The 23,455-nt window shown below is 44.3% G+C and overlaps 3 protein-coding genes across 7 annotated transcripts; 2 read left to right on the forward strand and 1 right to left on the reverse strand.

Moving 5' to 3' along the window:
- The first annotated feature begins 1,852 nt into the window (after positions 1-1,852).
- LOC123103989 (protein transport protein SEC23) lies at positions 1,853-8,841 on the forward strand. The gene is made up of 14 exons (XM_044525695.1): positions 1,853-2,148; positions 2,794-3,367; positions 3,467-3,682; positions 3,793-3,966; positions 4,457-4,618; positions 5,925-6,067; positions 6,384-6,459; positions 6,554-6,729; positions 6,823-6,904; positions 7,320-7,397; positions 7,656-7,817; positions 7,906-8,169; positions 8,303-8,407; positions 8,481-8,841. The coding sequence occupies exons 2-14, from the start codon at positions 2,858-2,860 to the stop codon at positions 8,619-8,621; spliced, it is 2,289 nt and encodes a 762-aa protein (XP_044381630.1). The 5' UTR covers positions 1,853-2,148; positions 2,794-2,857; the 3' UTR covers positions 8,622-8,841.
- Positions 8,842-12,541: 3,700 nt separating this feature from the next.
- LOC123103991 (probable carboxylesterase 2) lies at positions 12,542-14,401 on the forward strand. The gene has a single exon (XM_044525701.1). It carries the CDS (start codon positions 12,876-12,878, stop codon positions 14,031-14,033), a length of 1,158 nt encoding a protein of 385 aa, XP_044381636.1. The 5' UTR covers positions 12,542-12,875; the 3' UTR covers positions 14,034-14,401.
- A 598-nt stretch (positions 14,402-14,999) lies between these two features.
- On the reverse strand, positions 15,000-22,846 carry LOC123103990 (receptor-like cytoplasmic kinase 176). 5 transcript variants are annotated; one of them, XM_044525698.1, is made up of 12 exons: positions 22,523-22,846; positions 22,033-22,189; positions 21,685-21,949; positions 21,355-21,583; positions 21,124-21,274; positions 20,805-21,023; positions 18,129-18,177; positions 17,480-17,814; positions 17,162-17,300; positions 16,935-17,074; positions 16,728-16,851; positions 15,000-15,552 (listed from the first exon to the last, which is right to left on the reverse strand). In XM_044525698.1, the coding sequence occupies exons 2-12, from the start codon at positions 22,159-22,161 to the stop codon at positions 15,137-15,139; spliced, it is 2,196 nt and encodes a 731-aa protein (XP_044381633.1). In that variant the 5' UTR covers positions 22,162-22,189; positions 22,523-22,846; the 3' UTR covers positions 15,000-15,136. The 5 variants fall into 5 exon arrangements, with proteins under 5 accessions (XP_044381633.1, XP_044381632.1, XP_044381631.1 ...); XM_044525697.1 differs by having other exon boundaries at positions 22,033-22,207; XM_044525696.1 differs by having other exon boundaries at positions 22,033-22,207; positions 22,515-22,846.
- Between the last annotated feature and the right edge of the window lie 609 nt (positions 22,847-23,455).

Here is a 23,455-nt window from a genome sequence, read left to right on the forward strand (position 1 = left end):
ACAGGAGTTCATCTCAGTAAGGTGGAGCCAAATGGCAGGGTGGCTTTGACCGGGGTGCTACTCGGCGACAAGGACTTCACCGTTGATGATTGGTGGTAGAGCGACTACTCGCGGTGAGGGCGTATGGATGATCGTGGAAGGGTTCACGACTTTAGGAGCACTAAGGAGAGGAGAAAGCCGAGAAGGGGCAGGGGACTCACCGAAAAAGGAGATCAATGGCACGCAGGGAGATTCATGCCGGCTCCAGCGGCGACACCGCACTCGCAAGGTTGAGTGGCCCCGAGGGCGAGCTTGGGTAGGGGAGCGCCAGCAAGGATGAGTGCTGATGGGAGCGGCGCACGTGTAAGGTGATGGGTCACCTGACAAGAGAGCCCAATTGGTCAAATACTGCTTTGATCTTGTCCAGGTCAGCAAATCATGTGAGCAAACCCAGCTAAACGGTATTTGATAGATTAGGTGGTTAAGAGAGAAAACAATGATCAGGTGGTCATATGAATCATTCAATTTGTTTAGAGCAAGTGCAATAGTGCATAGTCAGCCGGCTGCAAGGCGTTCCACGTCAGCAAAAATCAAGCTGGAGGGAAGAGAAAGTAGGAGAGAAACATTGGATATAGAGCCGTCCGATAGTGTTGGTGCTTTTCCACACGCAAGTGCCGATACACATAGTATTGAATGTAATCCCGAAATCACTAATTGAGAAGTACTCCTTTCAAAGATTTCTATCCCCAGATTGCGACATGTGGCGCACTGCATGTGCGTCGCTTGTCGCAACCTGGGAATTTTTCTTTTTTTCTAGATCCGTTTATTCAAAATATTTTATCTCTTAAACCATGCGTCCAAATCTCGAACCATTTTCATTGTTGGATTCCTCGCGTCAAGATCTTCAAAACTAGATCCCACATTGATAAGTTTTGACGAACTTTTTCTCATAAAAAAACCGAACCGAGAGCATGTTATTTTTTTCCCTTTCTGAAAGCCGTTCCCGAGAGGCACAACCATGCTTCTCACGGTAGCAAATCCGTGTCTCTCGAAGAAGCACAAAAAAACATGTATTTTTTTTCCGTTTTCGAGAGGCACGTCCATGCCTCTCACAGAAGCAAAACCGTACCTCTCATGTAAGGAAAAATATGTGTTTTTTCGTTCCCGAGAAGCAGGGCCGTGTCTCTCGGGAAAGCTAAGCAATGCCTCTCACGAAAGGAAAAAAGAGAGATAATGCATTTTTTTCGTTCCCGAGAGGCACAGCCATGCCTCTTGCGGAAGCAAAACCATACCTCTCACGAAAGGAACAAAAAGAAAAAAAACACACATTTTTTTGTTTCCAAGAGGCACGGGCCTCTCGCGGAAGCTAAACCGTACCTCTCATGAAGAAAATAAATAAAGAAAACATGTTTTTTCGCGTAAAAATAATTTTTTGAAATTTTTTGTCGAAAAGGTAAGAAAACCGGTGAAAAACTGAAAAAACATCTAAAAAGCCAAAAATACGTGCGAAAAAATAATAATAAATAAATCCCATAAGAGCGACAAGAGTGCGACACGTGGCAGCCGCTGAGAGCGCGCCACTCCCGAAGGAGTGCTCCTCAATTAGTTGCTCTCATGTAATCCATCCATAAATCCAAAAAAAAAGGACCCCCGTCGGTATTGGGCTTTGGCGTGTGGTTGCTATGCTAAAAGGCCTTTGCACCTTAAAAAACCGGAGAAGACCGGTTTTGGTTCCCGGACGGACCGCCAGTCCGGTTCGGACGTGGAGAGCGAAATCGAGCCTCGCGGTTGTCGGAAAAGTCGGGGCGGCATAAATTTGCCAGCGCCGAGACACCCGGTGTCTACACAGGACAGGCCACGCAGGCAGGCCTCGTACGAGCCGTCCGATCCGGCCTCGCCTCCGACGCGCCCATCCGAGCCCTTCATCCCCGAACACCGGCCCCACAAAGACCTCAGTCCGGCGCCACCTCACCCGTCTCCTCCTGTCGCCTGGGTGCAGAGTCCCCTCCTGAATCCGGATCGCATCGCGCGCTCCACCGTGCCGCCTCGATCGCCTCCTCCTCCGACGCCGGCGACGCCGACGCCGACGCCGGTGCGGCTGGCCGGCACCAGGAGGCGACCTGCCCTCCAGTTTCTCGCGGCGCGGCAGTGTTCGCGAGTGATCCGCCGGTAAGCGCCGCCTCTGCTTGCCGCTCCTGCCTTTCCTTTTCCTGAAGGCGAGGCCGTCCTTGGAGAGATCTCGGAACTAGGGTTCTCCGTCTTTAGCTGCGAGGATTTTCGGTAGTGTCTGGTGGGCGGGGCCGGGAAGCAATTGCGATCTCGAATATTTTGCGGTGGTTTTGTCATAGAAGTAGAACAAGTCGAAATCAACCCTGGCCACTTCGCTAGTTTGTGATAATTTTGGGCTTCCTGGGTGCAATTTTGTGCTGCGGGTCACCACATTCGGTTATTTGTTTGATACGAATGCAAAAAGGTTCGTGTGATCGTTTCGTGCGGCTATTTGGAGTCAAGTTTTATAAGTTATGTATAAACCGGAGAGTTATCAGTAGTGATCGATGCTGCTTGAAGGGTTGGCGTATTGATATTCGAAGTTGTACAATCAGGTTGAACCATCGGTTACACTACTGTGTACTGCCAGCAACTTCGTTTTGGTGAAATAGGATTCTAGGAATGTGCAACATTAGAATTTTGATGTAGAAGAACTATTGTATCAGATAGTATTTGAGCAGATTGGATTGAATTGTCTTTCTGTGGTGGTTTTCGCTTGCTTATGCTCAACTGACTTTTCACTTGCTATTGATCTGAAATTTGCAGGTTGGGTACCATTTCACTTGCGGAGGCCACCTGACACAGTTATCTTAAGACTGCTGCATACAAAATGTCTGAATTTCTTGAGCTTGAGGCTCTGGATGGGATAAGGATGCCATGGAACGTTATTCCAGGCACAAAGGAGGATGCTGTGAGCTGTGTCGTCCCTGTTTCTGCCATCTATACTCCTCTCAAGTCAATTCCTGATATGCCAGTAGTGCCATATGCTCCCCTTCGCTGCCGCATGTGTCGTTCCATCCTCAATCCCTTCTCCAGAGTCGACTATAATGCTAAGATCTGGCTCTGTACATTCTGCTTTCAGCGCAATCAGTTCCCTCAACACTATTCCTCAATCTCAGAAAACAATCTTCCTCCAGAACTCTTCCCTCAGTATACCACTATTGAGTACATGTCCACTGCAGAAACAGGTCCTGTAATGCCTCCTGTTTTCATCTTTGTTGTGGATACTTGCATTATCGAGGAAGAAATTGGTTATTTGAAGTCTGCTCTGGCACAGGCTACTGAGCTATTGCCAGATAATTCCCTTGTTGGATTCATTACTTTTGGGACATATGTACAGGTATAGTTCTGTGTTTACTCATAATGCTCTGTCCTTAAATGTTTTGTTCTGTATTCAATGCTTTATTTAGCAATATATTTTCAATATTGGTGCATGTAGGTGCATGAATTGGGTTTTGGTTTGTTGCCGAAGTCATATGTGTTCAAGGGAACAAAGGAGGTCAGCAAGGAACAAATATTGGAGCAAATGTGCTTCTTTGCAGGCAAACAAAAGCCCACCACATGGGTTATAGCTGGAACTAGGGATGGTCTTTCATCAGAGAGCATCTCTAGGTTCCTTGTGCCTGCTTCAGAGTGCGAGTTTGTACTGAACTCAGTTAAGAATCGATATCATTCAATAGAAAATCATATTGTCTATATAACTGTTCTTATCCCAAATTTTTAATGTGGCAAGTCCATGATACGATGATTTCACTGTATGTATAGGTTATTGAAGAGCTGCAAAAGGACCCTTGGCATATTCCAGCTGATCAACGTGCATCAAGATGCACTGGAGCTGCATTAAGTGTGGCCGCCAGTCTCTTGGGGGTTTGTGTCCCTGGATCAGGTGCTAGGATCATGGCATTTGTTGGGGGTCCATCTACAGAGGGACCTGGTTCTGTAAGTCCAATTAATATTGAATAATTGCCATCTTTTGAGCTATTTGGTTGTCTATCATACTATCACAATTATGGGTTCACATTGTTTAGATGTGAAACTGGAAAGGTTCTTACTCTTGGAGCACCATCCTTTCCTCATGTTCTAAGAAACACTACTATTTTATATTTGAACATTAAGTCATTTTTGCATGCTCTAGCATTCCACCTTTGCTTTGTGACAAAATACTATTGTTTCTTTTCTTGAAAAGGTAAACTCATGTTTATCTCACTGTTTTCATTGGTTTTAGAGCAAATCTCTGCACCAAAAGCTCCCCTATTGAAGGACAGCAATATGCACTGTTTTCTGCCAAATTGCTCTGAGTACATATGTTGATTATGCTTGGAACTTATCTTATCTATGATTTACATATATCACAATAAATTGTATAATGTATACATATTCTTTTATATGATTCTTGTGTAATGTGATGAGCGTTCTGCAAAATTTTCAGATTGTATCCAAATCCTTAACAGAACCAATTCGCTCACACAAAGACCTTGATAAAGACTCGGCTCCACTTTTTGATAAAGCTGTTAAGTTCTATGATCAGATTGCTAAGCAGCTTGTGCACCAAGGACATGTGCTGGATTTGTTTGCTTGTGCAGTCGACCAGGTCTGTTGCTTATTTTATTTATACTCCTTATTTCTTGTATAGATGTTGTATTAGTGCAGTTAAATCTGTAAACTGTTTCCTAGCATATACAGCTACTTAGATTTGTCAAAATTATATTGAGTAGAATTGGCATCATAAGTACTTCTGTATCATTGCATTTATAATTAGAAAAAGGTATGATCAAAGTTGTGTACTGGAGACAACGTCTATATTAGTAAGTTTCATGCACCAACCAGTAGAACCAAAAGTCTGAACTAATGAAGAAAGTTTGCACAATCCACATATATTTCAACAGATGTCTATAATGACAAGCAAAAGAGAATGGAGAGGGTACTAAGTATGAGGCCACACATACCCTTGTATGGATAGAAATCAGCTTGTCAAATGCGTTCTCTAACGCTTTCACCCTTTTCTCCTTGATTTTGCAGCTATTACTATGAGAGGTGTGTAGCTAGAACCGTTGATTATTGCTTACGTGTCTAGAATTTGTAGTTATTTAGCTGTTGCTTGTGCTGAAAGTCCATATCAATATCACATATCTATGTTAGTGCGTCAGATATCAGCCATATGCACAATTCTAAGACATGAACTAGATTCCTGACCAACAGCAGTATCACCATAATGCAAATTAGCAACCTTTTTTTTAGCCAAATGGGTCCATTTTATGTAAAGCAATAGCTGAGCTATTACTGTGTATTTGTGTGAGTTGTATGCTAGTGAGGGACCTCAACACAGGTACTATATCCAATGTTTGCAAGTAATAAAATGTAAGAAACACTTAGTTGCTTCTAGTGGCTGTGTAATAGGACCACAGAGTTGATAGACAGTCAGTTATGAAGGGCATGTCCACGGTCATTGTGTGGTACTCATAGTTCAAAAAAGCGCTAGGCGTTAATTGTGCGTTTTGCCACCGCCTTGCGTTTTACTGACCAAAACGCATGCTTATGCGCAGTTATGCACAGACTAAGCGTAGTTATGCGCAATGCGTTTTGCCAATGCCTAGAGCCTAGGTGCGCTTAAGCGCTCGCTTAGGCGCACCTTTTTTAACTATGGTGGTACTGCACATGGCATTTAGTTATTTATAGTAGTAGTTGCTTATTCTCTAGTAAGATGTTGCTGTTGTGGATAAAAAATGCTCTCAACTAACTGTTGTATCAAAAACTGATTGAAAACACGTGCTTTTGAAAAGCTACTACACTGCCTAATGAAGCCATGGAAACTCACCTTTGTGTCCACTATTTGATGCGTGGCTTAGATGCATGGTTATTTTGTCTGAAGTAATATTTTCGTTATGCTTGATTTTCAGGTTGGTGTTGCTGAAATGAAGGTTGCAATTGAGAAGACTGGGGGAATTGTTGTGCTTGCTGAAAGTTTTGGTCACTCTGTTTTCAAAGACTCGCTTCTTCGCATCTTTCAGTCAGCAGACAACGGCCTTGGATTATCATTCAAGTAAACAATTATTTTCTCTTGCTCTTATTTTTATTTTGTTGGCAAACTGCTGCCTACCTCTTTTTCACCATAGTGTGAAGGTTCCTCGTTTAAAATTTCCATACTATCCTATAAAGTCGTACATGTGCCAGTGAAGCTTTCAAGGTAGCTCAGCTGCTCTGCTGCATATCAAGGCCACCCGGATCGACCCTTGTACCGAAGATACCATAAATGAATCTAAAATTTATCAATCAATCAATATAATACACCCAATGTTTGTGTGAAGGTGACATCTTTATTTGAATTTTACATTAATATTTTTGAATTGCCTCAACAGTGGTATTCTCGAGATTAACTGCTCAAAAGATGTAAAGATTCAAGGCATTATTGGGCCTTGTTCTTCCCTGGAGAAGGTACAACCATGTTGTTAACTTTTTAGCTGTAAAGCGTATACAATGACAAGACTGCATTTGTGTGCCGTTCTAATGTTGCAGTTATCGTATGCAGAAAAGTCCTCTGTCTGCAGATACTGTTATTGGTCAGGGAAACACCAGCGCCTGGAAGATGTGTGGTCTTGACAAGAAAACATCGCTTTGCTTTGTATATGACATCTCAAGAAAAGTTGGCCCAGATACAGTCGCTCAGCAGACAGGCGAACAGCTCTACCTTCAATTTGTAACCTAGTAAGGAACATTTTTTTTCCTTCTCAATTTTCCAAACAATCTGATTCTGCTTTAGATGTACTTACCTGGCTGACTTGAGGGTGTCACATTCAGTTATCAGCATCATGAGGGCCAGATGAGATTGCGAACTACTACGATCTCCAGACAATGGGCTTCTGGTGCTGCTACTGTGCAGGCTAGTTTCTCTTATCTTTGATCACTTTGCTAATCATGAATTATTGATGACACTTCTTCTAGTGAGCATAATTCTTTTTTGGCATTGAAATATTTGCTGTTCCTTATTAGAAGACTCTGTACAAGGCGCAGAAGTACAATCCACAAATGGTGGCCAACGACTAGACCAAATAAAACCATAAAAAGTACAAAAACACAACAAGAAAACTGAATGGAAAGCTTAACTTAGCTACCTACAATAAAATTGCAAAGGCTAAAAGAAAGAAAGAAGAGGAGGCAAGATCTATGTTCAGAAAACAGCCATATTGTTGCTCATGCCAGTTCCTTTCGAATCCGACGGGTTTTCTGGTGTTTGCTTGTTATTCTTTTGAACAAAATACTTATTTGTTTATTAATAAACTTTTTTCCTGTTTCAGGAGCTGATAGATGGCTTTGATCAAGAAGCCGCAGCCGCAGTTGTGGCACGCTTGGTCTCATTTAAGATGGAAACTGAGGTACATCCATGTGTTTCAAAATTAAATTAAATAGTTCGCAATATTACTCCATTTTTAGAATTTACAAATTGAATGCATTTCTTACTTCTGCCGATATGGATAATTTTTTTAGCAGTATTGTTCAGCACTTGAGCTGTAGGCAGTGACTTGGCTGTTGATGTCACATAGATTATCTGAAATAATTCAGGCCTTAAACGATTATAAATTCAAGTTATACTTCCATATTTATGTAACACTACCTTATCTGGATGTTTTCAGGCTGATTTTGATCCAATAAGATGGCTTGACCGTGCTTTGATACGTTTATGTACCAAATTTGGAGACTATCAGAAGGAAACACCCTCATCTTTCAGTTTGTCTCCACGTCTATCAATATTCCCCCAGTTTATGTTTAACTTGAGGCGTTCTCAGTTTGTCCAGGTTGAGGGTTCTGGCCTTTCTTCATTAAACAATGCTACAAAGATGGAAATTTACATTTTGACATACTGAATTGCTTACCTTAATGCAGGTTTTCAATAATAGCCCCGATGAAACCGCATATTTTAGGATGACGTTGGAGAGGGAAAATGTGGGCAATGCAGTTGCAATGATTCAACCTTCACTTATATCCTACTCCTTCCAATCAGGGCCAATGCCTGTTCTCTTGGATGCAACTGCAATTGGTCCTGACAAGATCCTTTTGTTGGATTCTTATTTTTCTGTCGTCATCTTCCATGGGATAACCATTGCACAATGGCGAAAGGCTGGTTACCAAGATCAAGAAGGCCACGAGGTAATTGTTTGTCAGCTATACTGCAGAATAATGTTGGTTTACTGAGATGCACACGAGTCTAGTTCATCGATCATGAAAGACTTCATCCAGTGTGCCTTCCAGTGCTTAGTCTTGCGTCTTGCATGATTTTCAGGCGTTTGCCCAGTTGTTAAAAGCTCCACATGACGAATCTGATGCCATAATCAAAGAGCGGTTTCCTGTGCCCCGTTTGGTTGTTTGTGATCAATATGGATCTCAGGTAATTCTTCTGCACTTATGATTTTATTAGTATTGAAGGAATAGATAAATATCATTTTCGTCTGAACCTGCAGGCTCGATTTTTACTGGCAAAGCTAAATCCATCCGTGGCATATAACTCTGACAACCCTGCTCCCGGAGGAGACGTGATATTCACGGACGACGTGAGCTTCGAGGTGTTCATGGACCATCTCCAGCGGTTAGCGGTCCAATAGGGGATACATATATGACTCCTGAGGAGAGCAATTTTGTGCCAGCAAAGCAAAGCAATCATCTCTTGTGGTGTACAGTAAAGAGGCATTCTTCGTTGGTGTTTATCGTTCTTGTTACTTTGTATTGTGTCGACCGGCTTTGTGCTTCGGTTACAGAAGTGTAAAAAGGTGCATGCTATCTCTTTTTTTTTTTTGCAATTCAGGAGCTCTACAGATTACTCAATCGTAAAACATTTGCGGGTACATGGAGAAAATTTGGAACAAAGTTGATTCAAAGACATCTCCGACGAACCTCACTAGCTTGATGAGCACAGAGATGGGCCGCCATATTGGCTTCCCTGCGAACAAAAGATATACTAAAACTAGCAAAGTTCCCGCATAGCTCCTTGACCTCCTGCATAGGACATGCAATAACCTCCTGCATAGGACATGCAATATTAGCCCTTTCAAATGCTTGGGTCTTCCACGAATTGACAACTTGCAAAGCATCAGTCTCGATTTTGATCCGCTGCCATTCCATGTCGCTCGCTAACCGGACCGCATCACGAATTGCATATGCTTCCATCATTCTAGCAGAAGCGGCAAATTCGTACCATCTAGATTGTGCCCGAATAAGGTTCCCATTTGTACCACGAACAACACATCCGGTACCCCCATGACCTGCAGCCTCCCCATACTGAGCATCCACATTCAGTTTTAGAACATTTTCATCCGGTGGCTTCCAGCAAGCCTGCACCCGCGGACTAGACTTTTGTTGTTCCTTCCCAAGTTGTGATAAATCTACTGCAATATCTATTGCCCACTGGATAGATTTTGCAATTGATCGTCGCTGCTCCCCCTGTCTTTTGGCATTGCGCTCAGACTAAACTGACCATGCCCCGCATAAGATCGTACATGCTCAAAAGTGACCCACCTTACCTCCCTGTATCATATCAAGGGGCCATGAATCAGGATGAAGATTTGGAATTTTAATCCCAGTGCGTACCTTCATCTGCTCCCAGAACCTGCGAGCCCAATTGCAAGTGAATAGAGCATGGTATGTAGTTTCTTCAACACCACAGTCCTCACAGTAAGGTATTTTCTCGATATGACGATGTTGCAGCACAACCCGACACGGAATAAAGTTGTGAATAACTCTCCACCAGAAACATCTTACTTTGGGAGGAACCTCCATTCGCCAAAGTATCTTAAACGCCTTATAGTACCCATTGTCCGAGCCTGACGCCTGGGTCATCCTATCCTGTTCCTCAGTCAACAACTTATAAGCCGACCTCACAGAGAAAATGCCCATCTCATCAGGTTGCCATGCCCAGAAATCCTCTCCCGCATTGACTGGAATTCGCAGGATAGCTTCAGCATCAACCACAGTAAAATTAGTTCTCACACATTCCTCATCCCATGTTCTGCTATCTACATCCAGTAGCTCATTAACTCTATTAACTGCAGCAAGAGGAAGCTTTACTAAGGTCTTGTAATTATAGTTGGCTGGGATCCACGGATCATCCCATATTTTAATTGATTCGCCATCACCGACCCTCTTGATTAGGCCCAGCTCAAGAGCTTCTCTACCAAACAATATGGCGCGCCATGTGTGTGAGGATCCCCTTCTTCTTGTAGCGGTCATGAAGTCTTTGCCGTTATAATACTTCCCTCTCAGAAGTCTTGCACATAGCGATTCGGGATTAGTCAATAGCCTCCATCCTTGTTTAGCTAACATGGCTTTATTAAATAACTGGAGGTCCCTAAAACCCATTCCACCAACACATTTGGCTACTGCTATATCCTGCCACTTTTTCCAATGCATCTTTCTTTTTACTCCGTCTCCTCCCCACCAATATTGCGCCACCACACTAATAATTTTTTTGCATGTTTTCTTTGACAATTTGAAGCAACTCATCGAGTAAGTAGGTATTGCCTGGCAAATTGACTTGATCAAACCCTCCTTGGCTGCACTGTTCATACGTTTTGCAGCCTGTTTGGATAGTGCCCACACGAGCCCTACCAAAACCAGGGCGTGCCAATTTTTTGGCGAGGAAATTTGCCGCCAGCCTTTCGCCAGCACGCAGGCGCAGAATGGCTACACATCTCAGCAGGGCGACCAAAAAGTTGGTAAGACTTCTAAAAATTGGCTGTGATCCAAACACCTTTCAACACATCGGTCAATGACCAAAAAATTGGCAGGGCAACTCTTGGCTCCCATCCAAACAGGCCCTTGGAGCCCAGCCAGTAACCAACTTCCTTATACTTGTAACAATATGGTCGAAATGATCCTTAGAAGATCTCCCAAGTGCCGTGGGTAATCCCAAGTACTTCTCAGCTAAAGCTTCTGTGTGAACATCCATTCTCTCATGAAAAATTGCCTTCTCTTCATCCGAGCTGTTGGCACTAAAGAAAATAGCCGATTTCTCCTTGTTTACCAGCTGGCCGGAACCTTCTCTATACAACTCCAAAATATCACGGAGCCTTTCTACACCCTGAATCGTAGCCTGGGAGAAAATCATGCAGTCATCTGCAAATAAGAGGTGCGAGATCCAAGGTGCATGGGTTCCCACTCTCATACCTTTAGCCAAATGAGCAGCCCCCTTGTACTTCAACATGCTACTCAGACCTTCGGCGCACAACAAGAATAGATAAGGTGACAAGGGATCCCCTTGTCGAATTCCTCTGGATGGCTTGAAAAATTCAGAAAAGCACCCATTCACCCGGACTGAAAAAGAGACAGTCTCCACACACGCCATCACTCTCCCTATCCACTGTTCTGAGAACCCCATTTTCCTCATTACCTGTCGCAAATAAGACCACTCGACGCGGTCATAGGCTTTCGCCATGTCAAGTTTGACTGCACATGCATTTCCTTTACCTTTCTTCTTTTTCAAGTAATGGATATTCTCATAAGCAATCAAGACATTGTCTGTGAACCATGTTGTGACATGCCAGTTTGGTATATGTATGTGGATGGACTATAGTTGATTAATCATCGTATACTACCTCCGTCTTGGTTTACCAGTCCTCATCATATTTTGTGTCATATTTTGACTATAATTTTAACTAACAAAATATAAGTTACACATAACAAAAATAATACCATTAGAAAGTACTTTCAAATACGAATCCAACAACATATTGTTTGATATGCAGTAACATTTTGCTAGTTAAATTTATGATCAAAAGGGACCAATAAATCAGGATGGAGGTAGTAGAGTATAACTGAAAATAGACTTTAAAACATGCCCCAAAACCCCGAGTGCGGCGTTTCGGTGCCTAGACTCATTTGCACCCGGTCAGAAAATCAAAATAATACTAGAAAATTTCAAAGAATTCTAATATTTTTGCATGATAGATAATTTGATGCGTGAGGTTCGTTCTAATTTTCAAATCATTTGGACATCTGAGAAGCTCTCAGCAAAAAAAACAAATCGGATCATAATGATGTGTGAACAGTAAACAATTTTTAAACTTTTTTGTATTTATTTTAAATTTTTCATCAATGCGGGTGCAGCTGAGCCTCGGCTCAGAAGTGGATAACCGCAAAACCCCTCGTTTATTTTTCTTTTTTCTTTTGTTCTTTAGTGTGGCGTATCTGAACCCACGCCGCGCAGAACGTGCCATCGCTGGTGATTGCGCTGTTCAGCCGGGGACCAGGGGAAATCGCGTGGGCTGTATGGACAGACGGAAGATCTTGCCCCCATGTCGGCGTGCGCTTGGTCTCTCGACGTGTCCCTTTTAGAACGTGCCCGATCTTTTGAGGTAACGTTCTCACGTGTCCTTTCTACAACGTGATCTGTCCTAAAGCACAAGCGGTCGGTAAGGTCCATGCATGCGTGTTTAGGATTACTGGCTGGCTGCATGATGATGATCCTGGACCGGCCGGACCTTTGCCACCACGCAAAACCTTACTCCCTCCGTTTCTAGTGCGCCCGCGCTTCTCGAGGTCCAATTTTAACCATAAATTTAACCAACGAGACCAACTGCAGCGGGAGAAAAAGATTATATAATTGAAAACTTCTTTCAAATACGAATTCACTGATATAATTTTTGCTCCCGCCGCAATCGGTCTTGGTAGTTAAATTTACGGTCAAAGTTGAAGCACGAGGATAGAGGAAGTACTACATTGTGGAATGGAGGGAGTATCTGTTAGCACTGTTACTGCATCCAAGGCGGCCTAAGCATTAAGCAACACCTGTCTCTTATCTGCTAGCCTGTTACTACACCAAGGCCGTCTGAGCAACACTCGGACAAAAAGAACACTCGGCCTCCATGGCCACCACCATCAGGAGCGGAGTCGTCGCCATCTGCGCTGCTTGCGCGGCCACCCGACCTCGCCGGCGGCTACCACTTGATCGAACAAGAAGGTTACCCCAACTCCAACGGCCTTCCTTGTCGACCACATTCTTGCCTCAAATAAGATGCCAGGGCGTGTGGCGATCGACAGTCCGTTCCGCCTCAGACACGAGTGGGGCTCCTCCGGTGACTGCCCCGGGGACATCTGATGCCGCCGCCGCCGGCGACGAGGTGCTGCTAGAGGCGCCGGGGAGCTTCCGCGTCTACAGGAGCGGGAAGATAGACCGCCTCAACGACCCCACCATCCTGCCCGCCGGCGTCGACGAGGCCACCGGCGTCACCTCCAAGGACGTCGTCCTCGACGCGGGCACGGGCCTCTCCGTGCGCCTCTACCTCCCCAACAAGCTCCAGGACGCCTCCACGAAGCTCCCGGTCGTCGTCTACTTCCACGGCGGCGCCTTCCTCATCGGGTCGGCCCGCGACCCCACGTACCACAACTACCTCAACGCGCTCGCCGCCGCGGCCGGCGTCCTCGCGGTGTCCGTCGACTACCGCCTCGCCCCGGAGCACCCGCTCCCCGCCGCCTACGACGACTCCTGGGCCGCGCTCCGGTGGGCTGCCTCGGCGCAGGACGGCTGGATCGCCGACCACGGCGACGCCTCTAAGCTGTTCGTCGCGGGGGACAGCGCCGGCGCCAACATCGCGCACGAGATGCTCGTGAGGGACGGCGGACCGAGGATCGAGGGCGCGGTACTGCTGCACCCGTGGTTCAGCGGGAACACGGCGATCGAGGGGGAGCCCCCGGCCGCGGCCAGGGTGACCGGGCTCCTCTGGTCCTACGCGTGCCGCGGGTCGGCGGTGGGCGGCGCGGACGACCCGAGGATGAACCCGCTGGCGTCGCCGGCGCTGGAGAGGCTCGCGTGCGCGAGGATGCTGGTGACCACGGGGCTCGAGGACGGGCTGGCCGCGCGCAACCGCGCGTACTACGAGGCCGTGGCCGCGAGCGGGTGGCGCGGGAGGGCGGCTTGGCTGGAGCTGGAGGGGGAGGGCCACGTGTTCTTCCTTGGGAAGCTCCATTGCGACAACGCCAAGCGGCTCATGGACCGCGTCGTCGCGTTCATAGCCGAGGCATGAGCTGCACGTTGTATTGCCCGTATCTTCTTCCTGGAGGCACACATACATAGCACGCCGACATCTGGTTCTGAGCCTCATGTCCAGCAGAAAAACCATGGGGACCTATCACGCCAAAAAAGCACACGCTGACCATTCCCAACCATGATTTTAACCATATGGGAAAATGGTGCAACCTAGGGCCAGGGAACTCCATGTCCGACAGCCACGGCAACGGGGAGATTGCATAATCCTCTTGGGTTTAATGCAACAATAAAAAAGAATTCTCTCCATTGTCAATCCTCTTGAGTTGCAGACTTGGTACAGATTGCTAACAGGTTTTTCAATTCGGTTTGCTATTATTGCCTATTATGAACATAAATTACAGCCAAGACATGTTTTACCTTTACAGCACTGCCGATACCACGTCAATGTGTAATCAAGATTGGTGTCGTCTTCATCTTATCAGTGAGCTGTGAGTCATCTTGTTTCTCGGCGGGCAAAATCGTGCTTGATTCTGAGGTGTAAGGTGTTTCGGCCGTCATCATCAAATATACTACATCTTGACTCTGTCCAGTGTTGATAATAGCAGCATCTATGGGGACGCAGCTAATCTGCACCCGAACTCATATGCTCCCGCATGAACAGTAAAATCGAAAAAAAATATAAAAAAATTCAAAAAATTCCAATTTTTTTTGAGTGAAACATTGACAAAAGTTCTAAGTGCCTGCAAAAATTCGTCATGAAATCACATTCCTAGAAGGCGTGGCAAAAAAAACAAAAAAAATACTCTGAAAAAGCTACTTTCAAACGCATTTTGAAGCACTGAATTTGTTTTTTTTGCCACGCCTTCTAGGAATGTGATTTCATGACGAATTTTTGCAGGCACTTAGAACTTTTGTCAATGTTTGTCTCAAATTTTTTTTGGAATTTTTCGATTTTTTTTCGATTTTACTGTTCATGCGGGAGCATATGAGCTCGGGTGCAGAATGGACTTTTCGCATCTGTGGACGACTTCATAAATTTAGCTCATGCGTCTGCGTGATGATTCGTTTGCAACCACCAAGCTCAGTAACAACTCTGATCAAACCCTGGCCTGCTATGCCAAGCGAACAGATGGCTTTGGATCACGACCGCCCCCCTCCGAAGATATTCCAGCGAGATTTGCCGTTCTTCCTGCTTGCACTCGCAGTGACCTTTTTGCCTGATTCCTGGTGCTCCGCTGCTTCTGGTTCCTCGTCTTCCTGAACACCTTCAAGGACAGAGACCGCCGCATCCATGGTCGGCCTCTTTTTGGGGTCCAAGCAAACGCACTCGAGGGCAAGGGCAGCGATTTTCTGTGCGGCACTGAACGAGTAAATACCACCTAGATTGGCATCTATGACACAGCGTATCTTGTGCTTATGTTCGAGATATGGTCTGGCCCAGTCCACAAGATGCTGCTCCCCTGCTGGCCGGTTCGGGTCAAGGACGCGGAGACCTGACAACATCTCCAGAAGTAATACTCCAAAGCAATAGATGTCACACTTCTGTGTAAGATGGCCTGCAAGTGTAGAATTGTTAAGCTTTGGATAAAGGTGATAAATACCAGAAAGACACCATGGCAACATCTTCACACCGAAGTAATGGATTAACAAAAATAAAATGGTTCAAAATAATAAACAAGGCCATTTACACCTCTCTTAAAAGACCATGTAGAACTTTTCGAGCCCACAGTAAATAATACTCCCTCCGTTCCAGAAATAAGTGTGAATGACCAATCTTGCGTGAGACTGTTCAAATTTGAACTAAAACCACGCCACTTATTGTGAAACGGAGAGAGTACTTTTAAAGCAATGGAAGGCAAGTGGCGATGCTATCTGGCAGGCAGCTGTTAGCCAGCCCCAATGCGGTCAGCTCTTGACCAGTACCTTTTCATTTCTAGTAACCTTTCGGTTTTTAGCACTTTCCTCTTTTGTAACTTATCAAGTTTCAGAATACTCCTTCCATTCACAAATACAAGATGTTCTAACTTTTTTGTGAATCGAATGTATATAGACACGTTTTAGTGTGTTTGATCATTCATTTCAGTCTGTATGTAGTCCATATTGAAATATCCAAAACATCTTATATTTGTCAACGGAGGGAGTACATGTCTGTACTGTAACTTTCAGGATTTTGACTTCTGGACAGAACTTTTGATGCCGTGAAGTCGTCTAAGACATGATAGTTGTGACACATGCCGTACGTGTTGGATATTTAGTTGTTGAAGAACTCGTATTTGTCGATTCCTTACATGTTATTATAAGGACGGAAATTAGTCTTCAAATGAAGATTGTAGATATATGATCGGAACTCTATCAGAGGTCAGCGTCTGCCGTAGCGAAGGTCGGTAGACCGGGTGTGCAGAGAGCAAAGCACCCGCGGTATGAATTACTCATTTGTTCCTATTAGCGGATTAGCTTTCTACTTCCAACTCAATTCACTTGTAGACAACCTTATATATACCCCTCTTGTATGACGGACCAGATGACCTCATTATTAAATTTCTGCATGTGCAAACACTATTGATATAGTGAAGATCACTGTTGACCCATCGGACGGAATGTTTGTAATGGTAAAACTTCGTTTGAAACAATGTGGTAGAAAGCAATGTGCGAATTGACCGTCATGCGTATTTTTTAAAGGTTTTCCATAAACACATTTGCATAATGTCAGAAGTTGTATTCTGAAGATTACCTGTTGCAATGTATTCTGGAGCTGCATAACCATGTGTCCCCACAACCCTTGTGGTTAAATGACTCTCCTCACCAACAGGACCATTAACTGCCAGTCCAAAACCAGCGAGCTTCGCAGTATAGTCCTGCACAGTAGTATGATGCATTCCTTTCAGTAGACATCACATGCTCATATAGGTGAAGTATGATGTACTGACGATTCACTTACTCTGTCAAGTAGAATATGGGAACTCCCAAAATCTCTAAAAATGATATTTGTCTCTGCACAGTGAAGGTAAGCTAGTGCTTTTGCAGCTCCAAGTGCAACTTTCATTCTCAGGTTCCATGAAAGAGGTTGACATGGGCCTCCTACATCAGTGATTTATATAGCAATTCATAAATATGACATACATAACAGTGGACAACAGCGGAGCACGAAATCCTGCTTCAACTTACTCCTATAAAGATGATTGTCCAAGCTCCCACGTGGTATGAACTCATATACTAGTAGCCGGTGCTCATCCTCTAAGCAGTACCCAAATAACTTCACAAGGTTGGGGTGGGAAAGGTGACCTAGGTAATTAACTTCTGCCGCCTATAAATGAAAAGTTAACAGAGTTAAAAATCCTCCAATATTCCATCAGCACCTCTGAAGCTGTAACTGATAAATTTGAAGTCATCCCTTCCAGATAAAATTTCGAAACTGCGCTAATACCAAACATGAATCATAGCTTCGAGGACAACAACACAAAATAGAATAACAGTTATGCTCACCAACCACTCTTGGTGCCCTTGCAAACTCTCCTGGCTTAATCTTTTCACTGCAACAATTATACCAGTGCCAGGTTTGCAAGGTGACAATGTGTTCTCATCAATCCATCCTTTATATACACGTCCAAATCCTCCTTCACCGAGCAGAGTGTTAGCGCGGAACTTCCTTGTGGCTAACCTGAGATTATCATAACTGAAGATTTTAACACTGGCTGATGGCAAGATCTGGCATTTAATATCCGCACTTAGAAGCACTGAATCCGAAGAGGCTCGAATGGCTTGACTGCTGCAGGAACTAATCATTTTCCCATCTTTACCACCACCTTTTGAGAACGTTCCTGCATATTATGTCTTCAGTACTCTTTAAGGAACAAAACATACACAAAAATACCAAATTAGCTTAATATTTTAAGAGAAAATGTTCTCTGGTGGATACTTTTGCATTGATTTACCTCAGGTCCATAGTTAACTTATCATGTTTTGCAAGTTTCAGATGTTTGATTCTGTTTTTTAGGAAAACTTTGCACAGAAATTTGGAACTGGCTGATGCAAGCTATGGTCAATTGGCCTTGGCCATCATCTGAAAATGGTATGAGCGGAGAGAAGCATAGCAACAGTTGGAAAGGTCAGGTCTTAAGTACTATCTGCCTACCTGAGTTCACACATGGGTTGAAGGCCTGATTGCTTCGTAAGTTGGTTACCTACAACAACGAACTTTAGAGCTTCAGTTCTTGTCTACATGAGTCTCTCTTAGACTCTGAACATATACTAGTAGTATTTTCCCTCAAAAAAATATAGCAGTATTTAAAAACTATTAGTCGTATTCTGTAGACTCACTTAAAACAGATTACAGTGGTTGGTTGAAACATCAAAGAGCTGGCAATCTACTTCAGTTTGTCGGGTGGGAAGACACAACCAAATAATTTTGAGCTTATTGTACATGTTATGAAGTCAATATATTTTATGGATAATGTACAGTATAACTAGTTATTTTATGCATCAGAACATCGCAATATCTATTTAGAGAACACCCTGATATAAAATAGGTGAATGTGCAAGATGAAGGTTCTTCTATAGATAAATATCCTTTTTGGTTCTCAAGCGTAATTTTAAATAAAGGTAACTTATAAAAATGGAATTGGCAGGATGTAGTAAGTGTGCTTTTTGCAAACATGAGGAATCTGTCCAGCACTTGTTCTTAATGAGTTCACGCATTTTCTGTGGTGTATGGTCAGATCCGGCATTCCTTCACCACAGAGCACTACTGATATGTTTGACAATTAGCTCTTACGGGGACCTAAAAGATTTTGGGAAAACTTATTAGTTGGAGCGGCCACATGTTTGGGCAGCCCTGGCAGCAGGGGCGGAGCTTCGTTGGGGCAGACCTGGGCCATGGCCCGCCCAGGATTTTGGCCTACTTCTTTAATACATATACTGATATACATATGCTTTGTAGCCAGTCACCCCTTCCCGATCGATCCAAAGCCACCCAGCAGCGTACAAGGAGGCACAGTACATGGTGCTCCTCTCCTCTGAACCTCTCGTCCTCCCATAGTCGCGTAGCTCCACCACCACTACACTACACCATTAGAAGGCCGGCAAGGCCACCCGAACTCGCGCACTCCGGCCGCAGGACTTCTCCGGCGCGCATGTTGTCCGTGTGGTCGTGCGACATCCGGGTGTGCTCTGCGCATGCTCTAGCGGTGTTGCACGCAATCTGTTCGATGAAATGTTTAAAGTAGGAAAGAAAATTTAAAGGGTGTGATTGGATGCAGAGACAATTAGAGGTTTGAAATGGACACGCCCGTTCACTCCCGGGTGCATCCGCACGCAAATAGGAAGCCAGTTTAGCTAATAGTGGTTGTAGATGCTCTAAGAAACTAAGGTAGTTGCAGACGAGAAGTGCATGGATGAACCCGGGTATATATGAATCCACTTTGGAAAACACATTTTAAAATGCTAAAAAAATCCAAAGAAGGTGGCACAGTACGTATTCATGTTCTATGTGCGTGCATAAAGTTTCACGAAAAAATAACTTCTTTTGTGGCCTGTGCAAAAAAGACAAAAAATAATGTCGTGAAACGCTATTTAAAAGCACTGAAATTTGTCTTTTTACGAAGATGAAACAAAAGGATATTTTTTCACAAAACCTTGCGCCGCGCACATACATTTGTGAACATGTATGCATGGAATTTCTTTTGTTTTTTTAGATTTTAAAACATACTTAAAATGCATTTTTTGAAAAGTGGATGCAGATGCCCCTGGGTTCAGATCGTGCCCACCCAGTTGCAGACTCGATATTTGTGCTCTCCTTTGAGATGGCCCGCCCAACTTTTTCTTCCAAGCTCCGCCACTGCCTGGCAGCGAACCTGGGTGCTACTACTGTGGCAAGAGGAAGGGGAATGGCGCTCTCAGCGTGTACAAGATTGGACTTTTCACGAGCTGGTTGGCTGTCTAGGTTTTACACCTCATCGGAGGATGAGGACCACAGTGGTGATGACTTCGTAGTATCACCACATTTGCTCTTTTGCTGAACCTTTTAATCCAACATATTGTTTACTGGACTGTGTAATTATTTCTTTCACCGGGGTGTGTGTGTTACCATTACCAGAAACTTTGTTTCAGCGTTGTAAACTTTTATGGATGTGTGCATCCTGGATGCAGATGCTTAGCTGCGAATCGTCTACATACTAGAGCAACGAAAAGTTCCATTATCTCAATACATGGTTAGTTATTCATCTTAGAAAATGTGGTGGACAATTCTAGTTAATCCAGGAACCTAACTGAATCAGGCTGCAAATAATAATACCCATCTATCTATTAAGTATCAAATCCAATAAGCACATACAACAGAACTTATTTTTTAGTTCTAGCAAGCTATACTGTTATAGAATACAAAAGGTTAAGTTAATAAATAGTATAGGTGTAATGAAGGGAAGATTATAATTAAAGGGCAGGGGTATATTAGTGGTATTCATTATTTAGAGAATATGGCAATGAGTTTAATTTAACTCTTCCATATATGTCCACATAGCAAGAGAAAGGCACAACCTCAGCATTAACCCCATTTGGTGCTGTGCGTGTGTGTGTTTTGAGGTTTCAGGGCTTGTTGAGCTGTGCCCTCAGCATTAACCCCATTTGATACTATGTGTGTTTGTGGACCTTGTGTGTGTGTGTGAACCTTGTTGGATGCTTGGCTCGTGCGGTTTGCTTTATCTATAAAGCGGGGCGAAAGCCTTTTTCGGTAAAGGCACAACCTGTGAACAGATCCAAAGAAAAGCCATGTCAAAGATGGAGATATCACTGTTCCAGCAGTGTGAGAATATACCTGCTCTATTGGTGAACTTCTGGCTGTATCAATCTCATTTAATTCATCGATAATGGCAGTATCAATCTTACTCAATTCATCCACAACCTCAGCTATAGTAGGTCTTTTCACTCGGTCAGCCTCCACACATCTTAATGCTATTTCAATGCATTTCTTAACTCCATGTGATGTATGCGACAACACAGTTGTCTGCAATGCCTTTTCCCACTTTTCATGTACCTACAGAATTGAGACATAATATACTGGAAGTGGAAGGTGACATGCATGCACACTGGTAAGTCGATAGAACATAATATTTGGAAAACATATATTTTCTTACAAGTTGAATAAATTCTTGGGAAGACATATCCGCCAATTTGGAGTAGCCCTGGTGTCCTGCCATTATTTTTATAATTGTAACGCCCAAACTGAATACGTCAAACTTTGGTGTGATGTGGAACCTATTGATGTATTCTGGTGGCATGTATCCACTGCATGTATCAAGTACACTTACTTCAATAACAAGTTATAACCAACGAAGTCAATTACTTTTCATCAGTTATGAGCTTACGGTGTTCCTATAATTCCTTTTGTGGAACAGGTTTCTGTTGAATCAAAGAGTCTGGACAAACCAAAATCTCCTATCTTTGGCATCATATTCCTATCCAGCAATATATTGGCTGGTTTCAAGTCCAGATGGAAAATCGACTCTTTTGATCCATTATGAAGGTAATTTAATCCCTCACAAATTCCTTTAATGATTTTGTAACGCGTGTGCCAACCAAATCCGCAGGATTCGTCTGCAGAGGTAAACAAAAATATGCTACCAAGCCTTCATTGGGGGATTGTTTTTGCGTTCATGCAAAAAAAGGAATACTGTCCAAGTAGAGCAATATCATACCCGAGAGATGTTTGTCAAGGCTTCCACCCTCCAAGTATTCGAAGCAGAGAGCTCTATCTTCCACCATAGCAAAAACATATTTCCCATTGTGCTCTACGCATTTATGACGTATTTCATGGCAGTAGCCAACTAACCTTACTATATTTTGATGACGAACCCTCATAAGGTTAGTACACTCATTCTGAAATTGCTTGTCGCTGTCAAGTCCTGGATGCTTGTAATAAAGTTTCTTCACAGCAATCACTTCACCACTGTCAAGCGTTCCCTGTTAAATTATCGTGTTAATATGGGTTCTCGTAGTTTGTGATAGTATCATTTGAAAAGAAAAATGGTATATAACGATCATACCTTGTAGACTACTCCGTACCCGCCAACACCAATTCTGTTGTCCTCAGAAAAATCATTTGTAATTTGCTTTAACAATTGGAATGTAAAATCCCTTGGCATCGCACTTGTGTGCTGCGACTCGTTCTCCATGGTATACTCTTATTTCCTAGTAGGACAACTTCGACATACCATCGACCTAATAATACCATCGACATATGTATTATTTTAGGAACGTACATGCACAATTTTAAACAAAGAATGGACATTTTGGTGCAGCCACACATTCAAGCATATGTTTTACTGAAGGCTTATAGAGCCTAAACTTTGGGCCCAATCAGAGTTGATTACAATAATGTCTCTCAACTTAGCAGAAAATACCCCAGAAGGAAAAACTACTAGGAGTACATGGATGTCGCCGGCGACGTGTGTGAAGTAAATCGTATGATGAGACATAAAAAAAACAGAGAAAGGGGGAGGAAGAACCGAAGAGCAGATCTGGGTACCTCTGTACCTGCGGTGGCATGACACATACGGCGCAGGGAGTCGCCGTCAACGGTCGACAGTAGCTACTGTAGAGACGGAGAAACTGCTAGGTAGGTCGCTGCTGGTGGGTGCGCCCCCCTCCCCTCGCACCGCCGGCGAGCAGGACGGCCGCAGGCCCGCAGGCAGGAAGTTGGGGAGGACCGCCGGAGGGCTGCGAGGTTGGAAAGTGGGAGTGGGGGTGGGCAGAACTTGATCCATTGACGAAAGTGGTAAACTATGGGGCGGCGAAGCTTCTGCGCGTCCCCGCGGAAGCGGCTACGGCGAGCGGCGGTCAATCCCGCGTTCGTGGCTCCCGTCGTTATTCCTTCGAGTTGAACTCTCGCGCGAACTGCCTGGAGGCCGTTGGATCATTTACCCGCATCTCAAAGCAGGCCTGAGTGACACGTCAGCTAAAGGAAAACGTCCGCATGGTGCGCCTCCTCCAGCGAACTCAGAGCATTTCCAGCTGTTTGCCCCCAGCGCATCCGATGAAGGCCTTTGCGCGTTTGCGTCGAACGGTTTTATTTTTTCGGTCTGATGAAAAACAAGTTTCTAGCCCGTGCCCTCAGGTTTTGACCCCCAAACGCATAAAATTTCAAAGTTCTCTTTCCCGCTACCAAAAAACGACACAGGTTCGGCGATCATCATGTCACAGGTCGGCGATCATCATGCCACAGGTCGGCGATCGAACATAGCCAAAGTCCGGTGATCAAAAGGTCGGCGTGTACCCCCACACTAGCGGCGAGAAGTTGGCCGGCGACGTGACACTCTGCTGGCTACCCCACGCGCCTTGTGGATACTGGTGATGACGGGAAAGTGGCGGGCGTGAGACACGCGTCCACGTCATTGATACATAGTGAAACTTAAATGCATAAAATAAAAATAAAGATCAAACATTGCAGGTACATTATTTTCAGAACTC

This window comes from Triticum aestivum, chromosome 5A (genome assembly GCF_018294505.1).
Source record: "Triticum aestivum cultivar Chinese Spring chromosome 5A, IWGSC CS RefSeq v2.1, whole genome shotgun sequence".
Classification (NCBI taxonomy): domain Eukaryota; kingdom Viridiplantae; phylum Streptophyta; class Magnoliopsida; order Poales; family Poaceae; genus Triticum; species Triticum aestivum.

What these genes read in the sequence shown, in the direction of transcription:
- LOC123103990 (XM_044525698.1), bottom strand. Translation starts at nt 22,161, where the DNA reads ATGGAGAACGAGTCGCAGCACACAAGTGCGATGCCAAGGGATTTTACA. An exon ending in GGTACGGAGTAGTCTACAAG is followed by an intron (nt 21,950 to 22,032) that starts GTATGATCGTTA and finishes ATAATTTAACAG; the next exon opens with GGAACGCTTGACAGTGGTGA. An exon ending in CCCAAGAATTTATTCAACTT is followed by an intron (nt 21,024 to 21,123) that starts GTAAGAAAATAT and finishes TCAATTCTGTAG; the next exon opens with GTACATGAAAAGTGGGAAAA.
- LOC123103989 (XM_044525695.1), top strand. Translation starts at nt 2,858, where the DNA reads ATGTCTGAATTTCTTGAGCTTGAGGCTCTGGATGGGATAAGGATGCCA. An exon ending in GGCCTTGGATTATCATTCAA is followed by an intron (nt 6,068 to 6,383) that starts GTAAACAATTAT and finishes TTGCCTCAACAG; the next exon opens with TGGTATTCTCGAGATTAACT. An exon ending in AAGATCAAGAAGGCCACGAG is followed by an intron (nt 8,170 to 8,302) that starts GTAATTGTTTGT and finishes CATGATTTTCAG; the next exon opens with GCGTTTGCCCAGTTGTTAAA.
- LOC123103991 (XM_044525701.1), top strand. Translation starts at nt 12,876, where the DNA reads ATGGCCACCACCATCAGGAGCGGAGTCGTCGCCATCTGCGCTGCTTGC.